A 14,587-nucleotide genomic window follows, 5' to 3' on the forward strand; every position below is an offset into this window, starting at 1 on the left:
CTGATCATGAAAACACGTCTGTCCTTGGTAGAACTGTTTCAGTACAGTGCATGCAGCAGAGATAGGACTGTAGTCATCCTTAGGGGGAGCTCACGGGGAAGAAGCAGAGATATTTGTGAGTTGACATCCCCAGACACACACAGCTTTCTCAGTTGTGTCCCAGGTACAAGTAAGAATCTGCCATAATTTCATAACTTGTTACCTTCTGCCTGTGGTCGTCTGAGACTTGCATTCAAGCCACAGAGGCTTCCACTTTCCTCTTACCAGCCTGTGACTTTGACCAAAGAACCTTCTCTGAGAGCCCAAACTTTTCAGATGTAGGCTCTGGATTCTCCACACTGAGATTAATAAGACCAGCAGGGAAGCCAAGATGGATGGAATGGGCCAGGCTCGAGGGGACACCGTGCTGTACCACTTTATGAGTTCGCAGTGGCTACTGTAACAAATTACTACAAATAGGGTGGCTTAAAATAACAGCAATTGATTCTCTCACAGTTTTGGAGGCTAAGAAGTTTGAAATCTAGGTGTCAGCGGTATAGTTTTTTTCTGGCAGTTTCAGGGCAAAATCTGTTCCATACCTCTCCTAAGCGTCTGGTGTTTGCCAGCGGTTCTTGGCATTCCTTGGCTTATTCACTCATCACTCCCGTCTCTGCCTCCATCTTCTGAAGCATTCTCCCCTGTGTGTCTGTGTCTCTCTGTGTCCAAATCTCCTCTTCTTATAAGGACACCAGTCATTGGACTAGGGCCCATCCAAATCCAGTATGGCCTCATCTTAATTACATCTGCAAAGACCTATTTTCAAATAAAGTCTCAGTCACAGGTACGAGGAGTCAAGACTTCAAAATATTTCTTTGGGGATACAATTCCACCCTCATCTCTCCCTTCTGTTTGTTTCATTATGTCAAAAAGTGTCATGTTCTCTAAGTTTGACCACAAGAGTTTAAGAGGACAGGACACAGTGGCGTCCCCTGGACTGCAGGCACTAACACAGAGTGCTTGAGTCCTTTCCCAGTGTCCATTCTGTCTGCATATTGGGGAGAACCCCCCAGCTAGTGGAGGAGTTTCTTTGTTTGGTTATCTGTTCTTCACCAACCTGACTCTTTGCTTTCTTCCCTACAGAAACAAATAGAACCATGGCGACTCCCTCCGCTGCCTTTGAGGCCCTTATGAATGGAGTGACAAGCTGGGATGTCCCTGAAGATGCTGTCCCGTGTGAACTGCTGCTTATTGGAGAGGCCTCATTTCCAGTGATGGTGAATGACATGGGCCAGGTGCTCATTGCTGCCTCCTCCTACGGCCGAGGCCGCCTGGTGGTCGTGTCCCATGAGGACTACTTGGTGGAGACCCAGCTCACTCCCTTTCTCCTCAATGCAGTGGGGTGGCTTTGTTCTTCCCCTGGGGCTCCCATTGGTGTACACCCATCCTTGGCACCTTTGGCCAAAATCCTTGAGGGCTCCGGAGTGGAGGCAAAGATTGAGCCAGAAGTGAAAGACTCCCTGGGGGTTTACTGTATTGATGCCTATAATGAAAACATGACCGAAAAGCTGGTCCAGTTTATGAAACGCGGAGGGGGCTTGCTCATAGGAGGCCAGGCCTGGGATTGGGCCAACCAGGGCGAAGATGAAAGGGTGCTGTTCACATTCCCCGGGAACCTCGTGACCAGCGTGGCTGGTGTGTACTTCACTGACAACAAAGGGGACACAAGTTTCTTTAAAGTCTCCAAGAAGATGCCCAAGATCCCAGTCTTAGTTAGGTGAGTACTTCACCCCAGTGGGGAGTTGGCCCCAGGTTAAAAAACAGAAAGGGTTCTATCTGCAGGTTGCTCCCAGAATCACAAAAGGGAATTGGCACCCAGATGTGGATTCACCACAAATCAACTAGATTTTTAAAAAAGCCTTGGGACACAAGAGGGGCAAGGTCCTCATTGCTACTACTGCCTTCCCAGACCAGACCACTTAGCTCTTTGAGGGGAGGAGCATCTTACTAACTGGTACATCCCCAGGATCTAGTTTAGTCAAATACACTGCTGACCCCAAGAGCTGACACAGTTAATCCAGGAAGGCGCATAGGAGAAGGCTGCTTTCAGCTGAAGTGTGAAGAAAAGGAAAACAGACATGAAGATCCCCATAAGCCAAAGTCTAGAGAGCTGTGGGAAGGGTTTTGAAATGTCCAGCCGGATGGGGTTCAGATGGAAACAGGAAGTAGAGGATTTCAGAAGTTAAGATAGCAGAAAAGGTGGTGCAATCTAGGAATTAGGAGAGGAATTTTATCATCAGAGATACATAGGAAAGAATGTTCTGCAATAGTGTTTAAATGCACAAATCCTCCACAAAGAACTTGAAAACATCCTTATGAAACCTGAATTAACCTAACATAAGAGTCCTTTGATTCCCAGATTTCAAGAGATTTCAGAATTTTGAAAATTGAGTACCTACTTGAAATTGGCTCAAGTGAAGGTTAAATCCAGGTTAAAAAGCAGACAAGAAAACTGCCAAATTAAATGTGCCAGTAAGCATGAATATGACTCCCCAAGTAGTTTGGAAAACAAACACATCCAAGCAGATATTAGTATGTTTATTTATATCAAGGATCTGTACATCCTTGTAGGTCATTGTTAGTTGTATGTTAGGTGTATATAAAATGCTAATTATAGGTTTTATGTCAAGATCATGGCCAAGCATGGTAGGTAGGGGAAATGTGCTTACCTAACTCATACTTTGTGTTTTTTACTGTATTCTTAGGCATGTGCACTAAAATTGTATTAGCTGGTTTTCACAAAATAGACTTAGAGGGTAAGTGCAAGTGGTATGATATGCCACTTTAGAAGAGAGGTTGCTAAATCACAATTCAGTTTTCTTTTGCTTTTTATGAACATTTTTTCTGTCTTCAATTTCAAAACACATGTTTTGGGAAAAAAAAGAGTGAAATAATTCAGAAGTATATAAAGTGAAAAATGAAAGACTTCTGTTCTCCACCCACCCCCTCTGCCTCTACTAATTCTGTTCTTCTCCCCAGAGATGATCACTGCTTATGGTTTGGACTGTATCTTTTCTGATTTTTTCCTACATGCCTGTGTATGTATTGGGGCTGGAGTTGGGAGAGCTGGAGGGATAGAAAGAGAGACAGAGAAAGAGAGAGAGGTCTGTAGCTTGCGTTTCCACTTAATATATCCTGAGCGTTTTCCATATACATGTGTAAAGATGTGCATCATCCTTTTGAGTGACTATATAGCATTTCACATTGAATTGTTCATAATTCATTTAACCGTTTGCCTGTTATTACATTAATGTTATTTTCTATTTTGTCCCTCAAAATAATGATACAATGAATATCCTCACTATAACACATACACTTTATATACATCTCTTCATTTTAAATACTTGGAAATTTCCTCTTAGAAATGTCTTATTTTGGAAAATTTCAAACACATACAGAAATAGAAATAGAACAATGAGTACACATGTACCATATCCAGGTGGTAGCCGGTATCAACTCATACCCCACACACTCCCTTACCCTTTCCGGTTATTTTGAAGCAAATCCCTGAGATTGTACCATTTCATCCATAAAATAGTGTATCTCCAAAAGGCAAGGACTAATTTCTAAATACTGTATAACCACAGTACTATTATCACATTTTTAAAATTAGCATTATTTTTCTGACCTAACAAAATGCCAATAACAATATCATTTTTGAGAGCATTTCATAAATATTATTTATGTTTGTTATGTCCATATCTCTATACATATCATTTTGATCAACTGATTATTCATATTTTCTGTGACTTAATTTTTATATAGTTGATCCAAAAGAGATTTCTAAAACAATTGTTTCATACTTTCACTGTGATTTTAGAATTGAATTTGGCTTTTACTGTATGTATTCCAAAGCTATATTTTAGATTCATAAAAACAAATGAATTGTTTGCATGGTTTATACAATTTTGTCAGCATAAAATACTTTCTTGTATTTAGTTATTTTTCACCTTGAACTCTGTTTTGTCTAATATAATTACTACTCCTACTTTATTTTGTTTCTTTGTTGATCCCTTTATTCTCTTTCTGTCTTTAAAAAGTTGTATCTCTTAGTATAAATCTGATTTTTTAATCCAATCAGAGAGCCTCTATCATATACTAGGTAGATATAATTCATTTATGTAATTGAGGAAATTGATGTTTGTTCTAGTTTCTATCATCTTGTTTTATGTTTTCTGTTATACATTCTTGTCACTTCTTTTTAAAGTTCCCTTTATTATCTTTTGATTGAGTAGTTGACTTTCTTTTCCCATTCTTGCTGTTTGGAAATTATATGTAATTTTTATATCTTTCTTATAGTTATCATTAATTTTTTCCCAGCTCTTTATTTAAAATTTTTCACACAGAAAAGTGGCAAGAATAATATAATGATCAGCATACTCTTTACCTAGATTCATCAGTGGTTAAAATTTTTTATATATGCTGTGTAAGCACACATATGAACAGCTTATTTGGCCTGTTTGAGAGTAACCTACAGACATCATGACACCTCACACCTAAATACTGCAGCATATACATGTCCTAACAACAAAGGCATTCTCCCATATACCGCAATCCAATTGTCTCAATTCAAAAGTGTAACACTGACACAATCCTATTACCTAATATGTCAGATGTCTCCATTTGTCCCCAAAATATCTTTTTTTAAATTTCTTTAAAATATAGAATCTAACCAAGTATCAGTGTCATATTTCTTTAGTCTCCCTTAATTAACATAGTTCCCCAGTTGTTTTTTTTTAATCTTTCAGGATATAAGTATTTTTGAAGTAGCCAGTCTAGTTGTTTTGTGGAATACCCTTTAGTTTGGGTTTGTTTAATTATTTTCTCATGATTACACTCAGTTGAAACATTCTTGGCAAGAGTACTATATAGGTGATATTGTTTTCATCACAATATGTCAAATCACAAGGCACATGAGGTCAGTTTATTCTATCATAATTGGTGACATTAAATTTGGTCATTCAGTTAAATTGGGGTTTGCCAGATTTTCCTGTCATCATAATACATTTCCCCCTTTTTAACTAATTTGATCTATAGTGTGACAATTTGAGACTATGTGAATATTCTGTTTGCCAACAGCCTTTCACCCAGTGGTTTTAGTTTTCATTGATGATCTGTGCCTGAGTCAATATTTATGAAAGTGATTACCTATTTGTACCACTTGGGTAGCTCCTGATCCTTTCTTCAAAATTCATTTCAGGTATCACCTCCTCTAGGAAGCCTTCTCCCACCCCTCCCATTCTGATACAGATGCCTTTGTTTTGTGCTTCTATAAGTAACCTGACACCCTAGAGTTTCCTCAAGTCTAAGCCTAGATTTACTTGTAGGTTTCTCCCAGAACTGATTGTCATCTTTCTGGAAAGAACTTTCTCTCCCTGCCTTCACATCTGTGACTAGATTTGTGCTTGTTCTTAAATTAGTTTATTTTAGTATCACTCTATATACTCATGGATCCTTTTTTAAAAATCAAATGCATTACAATGTACTTACAGCCAGTATTTTTGAAGGTCAAATTGTCCAAAATTGGGCAAGTTAAAGTCCCATTAAATTATTTCCTGAGTCCTTTGATATACCCATCAGTTTTTTCGTATTTACTTAATTTCTGGCACAAAAAGATGTTGCAAGTTTATCTTTTTTCTTTTCTTATCCAAAACGTGGATAGAGCCATTTCTTAAAGGAATGCTAGTTCCTTTTCATGGTTAATGGGATTTAGAAACCAAGATCTAAGGTATGCTCATTGCTGTTGGATTGTCATCATTTCTGGGCCCCTCAGAAGACAAAGCCGATATAGATAGATACAGATGCAGATATATAGAGATACACACACATTTTAATCATAAATTCATACTAGTACCCCCAATTTTAATCCAAAACCACAGGATAACTCTTCTCCTTCGCTCATTCCATGTTTGTATTTTCCTTCTCCCATAGTGAAAATCTTGGTTCAATATTTACTCAGTCCTGTAACACACAAAATAGCTTCATGATTACTGTACCCATACTTTTATTAACAGCAAACATACTAGATTATTTTTTTCCCTCAGAATATACCATGCTGAGCATATAAAGTCTAAGTACTGTGTTCAAAAGTTACATGGATTACTTTTCTCATTTGGTCCTATTTTTGTTCCACTTAGGTTTTTCCCCATAGTTATTGATTTAATTTATTTTTGGAATGTGTTAACTATTAGCATAGTTACAATAGCAGAATACACATTCTTTTATGTGCATATGAAACATTCATGAAAATAGACCATATGCTATGCCATAAAATTAGTCTTGGCAAGATTAAAAGGATTGAAATCATACAGTGTATATTCTGATCACAGTGGAATTAAATTAGAAATCAATAATATATCTTGAAAATCTCTAAATATTTATAAATTTTAAAACACTTCTAAATATTCCAGAAGTAAAGGGGGAAATTACCAAGAAAATTAGAAAATATTTTGAATAAAAATTAAAGTACAACTTATTAACATGTCAAAATTTGTGAAATGTAGTTAAAACAGTACTGAAGAGAAAAATATGCCTTTAAATGTTTTTATTAGAAAAGAAGAAAAGTTGAAACTCAAGGGACTAAATTTCCACAATAAGAAGCTAAAAAAGGAAACTTGAATTAAACCCAAAATATGCAGAAGCAATAAGGAAATAATAAAGATGAGAGCAGAAATCAGTGAAATAGGAAGTACAAAAACAATAGAGTAAATCAGTAAAAGCAAAAGCTGGTTATTTGAAAAAAAATCAATAAAAGTAATAAACCTCTATAGACTGTCCCTGACAATAAGAGGGGTAACACGAATTATGAATTTCAGGAATAGAAGAAGGGATGTTAATAAGATCCTACAGACATTAAAAGAATAATAAAAGAATAACAACTTAATGCCAACAAATATGACCTATGTAAAAAATTCTAAAAATTCTACCAAAAAAAAGAACAGTATAATAATTGTCTTTAACAAAGTTGTAGGAGACAAAAATCAATGTACAAAAACCAATTCCATTTTTATATACTAGCAAACAACAATTGGTAATTGAAATTAAAAATATAACATCATTTAAAATAGAACTCAAAATTATGAAATACTAAGGGTTAAATTTAATAAAATATGTCATAAGACCTGAATGCTGAAAACTACAAAACATCACTGAGAAAAGTTAAATAAAACCTAAAGAAATGGAGAAATATACCATGTTGGTGGATCTGATACTCTCTATTTTAATATGTTAGTTTTTTTCCAAATAACCTATAGATTCAGCGCAATCCCAACCAAAGTTCAAATCGATTCTAAAATTAGTTTACAGATGAAAAGGAACTAACGGAGTCAGGTCTATTTTGTAAAAGAACAAAGATGGAGGACCTACCCTACCTAATTTCAAGACTTTCTATAAAGCTGAAGTAATCCAAACAATGTAATATTGGCATAAGGATAGACATGCAGATCAGCGAAGCAGACTAGGTAGTTCAGAGACAGACCCACAAATTTATGTTCAGTTGTTTTGTGACAGAGTTGCCAAGGTAATTCAATGAGGAAAGGGCAGTCTTTTCATCATGTGGTTCTGGAACAATTGGATACCCTTATGGAAAAAAGGTGACATTGTGACCCTTACCCCCCTCCACACATAAAAAAAATACTTTAAAATAGATCTAGACCTAAATGCAAAAGCTAAAATTCAAAAAATTCTAAATGAAAGCATAGGAGAAAATATCTATAACTTTAGCGTTTGTAATCTTTGCCTACATAGGACACAAAAAGTGCATGAACCATAAAAGGAAAAGATTGATAAATTGAGCTGTATCAGAAAATAAATGTAGTAACTCCTGTGGTTCAATAGACAGTATTAAGAAAACAAAAAGGCAAAGCTACAGACTGGAAAAAATATTGCAATACTTATATCTGACAATTCAAGTTATATAGAGAACTCTCACATCCCAATAATGAGACAACCAGTTTTTTAAAAAGGCAAAATATTTTAACAGACATCACAAAAGATGGTATTTGGAAAGCCAAAAAGCCTGTAAGATAATTCTCAACATCATTAGTCTTTAGGGAAATGCAAACTAAAGTCACAATGAAATACCCTACACCCACACCAGAATGACTGAAATTAAAGACCCACTATCCAAAGTGTTGACAAGTATGTGAAGCAACTGGAACTTTCATACATTGCCAGTGGGAATATAAAATAACACAACCACTTTGGAAGACAGTTTGGCATGTTTTTATAAAGTTAACATACAACTTAGCCATTTCATCTCTAAGTATCCAAGAGAAATGAAAACACGTCCACACAAAAACTTGTACGTGAATGTTCATGGCAGCAAGCCCCAACTGGAGACTACCTGAATGTCCATCAGCAGATGAATAGCTAAACAAAATGTGGACTAGCCACAAACAATTAGCTACAAACAATTAGCATAGTATTCAATAATAAAGGGGAGAAATTAATGATAGGCTCAACAGCATAGGTGGTTCTCAAAAAATTATTGAGTGAAAGAAGCCAAACTCAAAAGAGTACATACTTTATGATTGCATTTATATGAAACTTTAAAAAAGATAAATTTAACATATATGGATAGAAAGCACATCAGTGGTTGCCTGTGGCTCTGCGTGGGGGCTGGATTGACCATAATGGGGCAAAAGGTAGCTTTTTGTTGTGACAGAAAAGTTGCATATTTTTATTGTGGTGATGGTTACTCAGGTGTATAAACACTTCACAAAAATTCTCAAGATATATACTTAAAATGGATGAATTTTAGCACATGCCAATGAAAGTGATTTTTAAAAATTGGCAGATTTAAAATTTCAACACCAATTAAATGACTAAAATCACATAAGTCTCATTCTTTTCCCTACTGCTTGTAATCTGTTCCCGTTCATGCCTGTAGGTACCAAATTTTATTAAATTTCTTGATTCTTCTGTTTCTTTTTGTAATAAGCATATGTGTGTAGATACATAGTGTTCCAAGTATCTCACAAAGTTAGCAACTGTAAATAATCTTTTGAACCTTGCTTTTTCCTTTTATGTTTGAATCAACCAACTTACTATTTTTAATTTATTTTTATTGTATACATTTAGGGTGTAAAACATGATGTTTTGATGTACATATATATAGCAAAATGATTATTATAGTCAAACAGGTTTACCTATTTATCACCTCTCATCCTTATGTGTGTGATAAAAGCAGCTAAAATCTACTTTGTGAGCAATATTTCAGTATACAATGCATTGTTAATGATGGTCCTCATGCTGTCCATCAGATCTCTGGGCTTATGCATTTCACCAGACTGCAAATTTGTACCCTTTGACCTACTTCTCCCCATTTCCTCTCCCTCCCCATCCCTGGTAACCACTGTTGTTCTACTCTCTGTTTCTACTTATTTGACTTTTTTTTGAGATTCCATATATAAGTGAGATTATACAGTATTTTTCTTTCTATGACTGACTTAATTCACTTAGCATAATGTCCCCCAGGTTCATTTTTGTTGTCACAAACGGCAGTATCTCCTTTTTTAGGGCTGAATAACATTTCATCATTTGTTTATCCATTGATAGACATGTAGGTTGTATTCATATCTTGGCTGTTGTGAATAATGCCTAGCATGAGAGTGCACATATCTCTACGAGATACTGATTTCATTTCCTTTGGGTATATACCCAACAGAGAGATTGATTGCCTGGTCATATGGTAGTTCTACTTTTAATTTTTTGAGAAATCTCCAAACTCTTTTCCATAATGGTTGTAACAATTTACATTCCCACCAGCAACGTGCAGGATTCCCTTTTCTGCACACACTTGCCAACACTTACCTCTTGACTTTTGATAATAGCCGTCCTAACAGGTGTGAGGTGATATTTCATTGTGGTTTTGGTTTTCGTTTCCCTGATAATTAGTGATGTTGAGCATCTTTACATATATTTGTTAACCATCTGTATGTCTTCTTTGGAAAAATGTCTATTCAGGTCCGTTGCCCATTTTTTAATTGAGTTATTTGTGGGCTTTTTGCCATCAAGTTATGTGAGTTCCTTATATATTTTGGCTATTAATCCCTTATCAAATGTATGGCTTGCATATATTTTCTTCCAGTCTATAGGCTGTCTTTTCACTTTGTTGATTGTTTCTTTGGCTGTGCAGAAACATTTTAATTTTATGTAGTCCCACTTGTTTATTTCTTGCTTTCATTGCCTGAGCTTTTGGTGTGGTATCCAAAGAAATCATTGCCAAGGCCAATATCAAGAAGCTCTTCCCCTGTGTTTTCTTCTAGGAATTTTATGGTTTCAGGTCTTATGTTTAGGTCTTTAATCCAATTTGTGTTTGTTATTTGTTTATGGTGCAGTGCTTTTTTCAATTACTATATCTTGGTAGTTATTTTTGACAATATTTAGAAATTTTTCTTATTTTTTTCTATTAATATAATGGTATTGTACTCCATTCTGCATATACCATAGTTTATTCAGCCAATCTCTACTGTATGGGCATTTATAAACAACTTATTATAAGAATTAAAACACATTTTTCCATTTAATTTTATATACACATTTAAAGTACTAAAATAAAAAAGGAGGTTTTTTTTTTTTTTTAATTTTAGAATCACCAAATTAAAGGTAGAATGTCTAAGATGTTACTTGAGAAAAATAAATGTCACAAAACTAGAACATCGTGGCTGGTTGGCCAATGACTCTTCCTCTCGTTAGGCTGGTGATCATGGGAAGCAGTATCACAATCACAAATGGCTTGGTCACCCTGGAATCAGAGCAAGAAGAGCTAGGTGAATGATTTTAATGGTTAGTGCTTCAAGGAGTTGGAGAGTTATCTCCACGAGTAGGGAGGTGCTTTTATCTACCTGACTCCATTTTTTGTTGTTGTTGTTTCCTTATGGCCACCTTCTGACCTTACATTTGCCACAGCTTTACCTAACAAAAGTGGTAGACCCAGCTCTGGAATTGCAAGCTTATAGGGGCCACTCCACCGCATATCCCCAGTAATTCCACTTGGTATCCATGCTCTGTCTCCCATTTAGGGCTTGTCAATATCCTGAGGTCTTCTAGGGCTGGATTCCCCCACAGACGACAAACAGCTGGTGCTGAGCAAAACCCGATAGCATGGATGTGCATCACTCCAATTGGGCAGGCGGTGTATGAGTGCAGTTCTAGATGTAGACGGTCAAGTCCTCTTGGGTTCAGGTAACCAGAGGGTCTCACTAGAGTTTAGGCTAGTCAGCTAGCCCACCTTTTGAGATAATAATGATTCTTCTGTGGCATCACTAACTTAGCTTTCTGTAGACTTTATCTGTAGGAAATTAGCTGCATGAAATTTATATACAAGACTCCTTATAAGGAGAAAAACATGAATTCCCATTCCATTTTTGTATAGTGTTCATGAAATAAACATGAACTTAAATCTAGAATATTTAAGATATAATATTGGGCAAACACACCAGACTGCCTTTCCAGTTTCCTTTGGAGGATTTGTGCTCAGAGAACGAGTAAAGCAGAATTAATGCCGACTCCCTCTATCTTCCCTCCAAATCTCCATACCCAGTGAGGTCACATCTGCCCACTTTGTTCTCCCAATTCTCCTGTAAGAGCTAAAAATAACAATATTAGCAAAGCTGACATATCTTTAGTGCCCCCTACTGTATGCCGATCACTGTTCTAAGAGCTTTCTCTAGAGCCATTCTCTAATAGAGAATGCCTGTATCTTTTGCAGTTGTGAAGATGACCTCTCCGAGGACAGAGAAGAGCTCCTGCATGGGATTTCAGAGCTGGACATCAGCAACTCAGATTGTTTCCCATCTCAACTGCTAGTGCATGGGGCTTTAGCCTTCCCCCTGGGGTTAGATTCCTACCATGGCTGTGTCATAGCGGCTGCCCGCTATGGCCGGGGCCGGGTGGTTGTCACTGGCCATAAGGTATTATTCACTGTTGGTAAACTGGGCCCCTTTCTGCTCAATGCTGTGCGCTGGCTGGATGGGGGCCGTAGAGGCAAGATCGTGGTGCAGACCGAGCTGAGAACACTGAGCGGCCTGCTTGCCGTGGGGGGCATAGACACCAGCATTGAGCCCAATCTGACCAGTGATGCAAGTGTCTATTGCTTTGAACCCGTGAGTGAAGTGGGGGTCAAAGAGCTGCAGGAGTTTGTAGCAGAGGGTGGCGGACTATTTGTGGGAGCCCAAGCCTGGTGGTGGGCCTTCAAGAACCCAGGAGTGTCCCCTTTGGCTCGATTCCCAGGAAACCTCCTCCTCAACCCCTTTGGCATCAGCATCACAAGCCAAAGCCTCAACCCAGGGCCCTTTCGTACTCCTAAAGCAGGGATAAGAACCTATCACTTCCGCTCCACCCTGGCCGAGTTCCAGGTTATAATGGGCAGGAAGAGAGGAAATGTGGAAAAGGGCTGGTTGGCAAAGCTGGGCCCTGACGGCGCAGCTTTCCTTCAGATCCCCGCGGAAGAGATCCCTGCCTACATGTCTGTGCACCGGCTCCTGCGGAAGCTGCTAAGTCGGTATCGGCTCCCAGTAGCCACCCGAGAGAACCCTGTTATCAATGACTGCTGCAGGGGTGCTATGCTTTCCCTGGCCACGGGTCTGGCCCACTCTGGAAGTGACCTCTCTCTGCTAGTCCCAGAAATTGAAGATATGTACAGCAGCCCCTATCTGCGCCCCTCAGAATCTCCTATCACCGTTGAAGTCAACTGCACCAATCCAGGTAAGGGATGGGGCTGGGAGGGAGCTCAGTATTATGGGGACAGGGTGACTTCAGCAGCTCATTGCAGGGGTCTCATCACCTCCAGAGGGCGGTCTCCATCCTTTGCCGTGTACTGTGGAGAAGGCCGGGTTGGGATTTTAGGTACTGTTTGGAAGAGTTGAGTCGAGGCAGCACAAGCGGGGAAGAAATGAGCAGAGGTCAGGACAGGTCTCTGGAAATGCGGAGTGGGGATGGGATCACAGGGGAGGGATGAAGTCAGCATGCCCTTTCTGTGCCTTTGGCAGGCACCAGATACTGCTGGATGAGTACCGGGCTCTACATACCTTCAAGGCAGATCATAGAAGTCTCGTTGCCTGAAGCTGCTGCCTCTGCCGACCTGAAGGTAAGGCTGCCCTGTCTCACCATTACACATGGAACCCAAAGGCTCCTGCTTGCGCAGTCAGCATCGTATTTGATTCTCATAAAACCCTGTTGGCAATACAAGGCAGCTATTTCTACCCCTATTTTAAGGATGAGGCAACTAAGGTGCAGAAAACCTTATTGATTGATATAAACATACAGAGCTGACACATTGTTGAGCCCAGGACTCAAACCCAACCAACTCTAGCTCTTAAGTTTTGTGCTTTTGACTTATGTCATGGAGTAAGGAATAAGAGAGATACCAAATGGGAGGGTCCCTGGCACACACTAGGCATTCAGTAAACCTTAGTTCACTTTCCATCCCCATGTACATTTCCCACAGTAGCACAAGGTCTTTCTGACTCTGGCTGCTTCTACATGACACCAGATTCCTCGATTGCTCGGTCCCCCTTCTGCTGTGTCACTTTCATGTACACACACTCTATTGCAAAATTAATTTGTCATCCTGCTCTGTCCCCTTTGACAGTCACTGTTATGATTAGGGTCTATTTTATGCCTGTTTCCATCCTGGAACTGGTTTAGCATAAACCCAGGGAAAACAATGCCAGGGTCCTACCAAGTACCTGCCCAGGAAGGGGGCCTTGGAGAGCAGGGAGGAATTGTATCAACGCCCCACTACCTCAGCCAGCCACACTGCCTCCCACTGGGCCCTCTTTCTAATCAGCAAAAGGCAGGGTTCCCTCTGTCCCAGCCCAAATTCCAGAAACACCACCAGGGAATGCACAACCCAGTATTCTGTCTGTTACAGAGGCACCAAGGGGCCATTTGTGGGAGTCAGTGCTCCTCAGAATTGGCCTTACAGGTTACACCTGGTGCTCTTCACAAGCCCTTGGGAGAATGTTTGCACATAATGAACTCAAGGAATGCTACAGTTGCAGGGTATTATCAAGGCCAGGCTTGCTTGGGGTCATGACTTCATGACCCTTGCTGAGTCCTCAGCTCCTGGCCTCTCCTCTCCCGCCCACACATGCTTCGTGGTGACTCTGTGGGGGGCTCTCTGTGCTCCAGATACAGATTGGCTGCCACACGGACGACCTGACCAGGGCCAGCAAGCTGTTCCGAGGCCCCCTCGTGATCAACCGCTGCTGCCTGGACAAACCCACAAAATCCATCACCTGCCTCTGGGGCGGCCTTCTGTACATCATCGTTCCTCAGAGCAGCAAACTGGGTTCTGTGCCCATCACCGTGAAGGGAGCCGTTCATGCTCCCTACTACAAGCTGGGTGAGCAGAAGCCCTGGGATGCACCCTGAGGGAGAGGGAGGTAACTGGGCGCTGTTTGGTATAGAAGGAGAGAGACACATCAGTGGAGGGAGGGGGGTCAGCTTCCTTATATGCAGCTTGGGGCCACCAAGATAAAGACCAGACCACATCCTTAGGGGCTTCATAGAAGAAGGACAGACAGGAGGGATACAGTTTGTTGTC

At 39.5% G+C, this 14,587-nt stretch overlaps 1 protein-coding gene across 4 annotated transcripts in view; it reads left to right on the forward strand.

Moving 5' to 3' along the window:
• Positions 1-14,587, forward strand: part of LOC123646919 (TRPM8 channel-associated factor 1) — a 46,906-nt gene that overhangs the window by 23,944 nt on the left and 8,375 nt on the right. For all 4 annotated transcript variants that reach the window (XM_045564099.1, XM_045564102.1, XM_045564103.1 and 1 more), the window contains exons 2-5: positions 1,120-1,753; positions 11,750-12,744; positions 13,029-13,126; positions 14,173-14,386. In XM_045564099.1, coding sequence (XP_045420055.1) covers positions 1,134-1,753; positions 11,750-12,744; positions 13,029-13,126; positions 14,173-14,386 — 1,927 coding nt within the window. In that variant the 5' untranslated portion in view covers positions 1,120-1,133. The remainder of the gene's footprint in view (positions 1-1,119; positions 1,754-11,749; positions 12,745-13,028; positions 13,127-14,172; positions 14,387-14,587) is intronic.

The sequence above is a fragment of the Lemur catta genome, chromosome 11 (assembly GCF_020740605.2).
Source record: "Lemur catta isolate mLemCat1 chromosome 11, mLemCat1.pri, whole genome shotgun sequence".
Lineage (NCBI taxonomy): Eukaryota > Metazoa > Chordata > Mammalia > Primates > Lemuridae > Lemur > Lemur catta.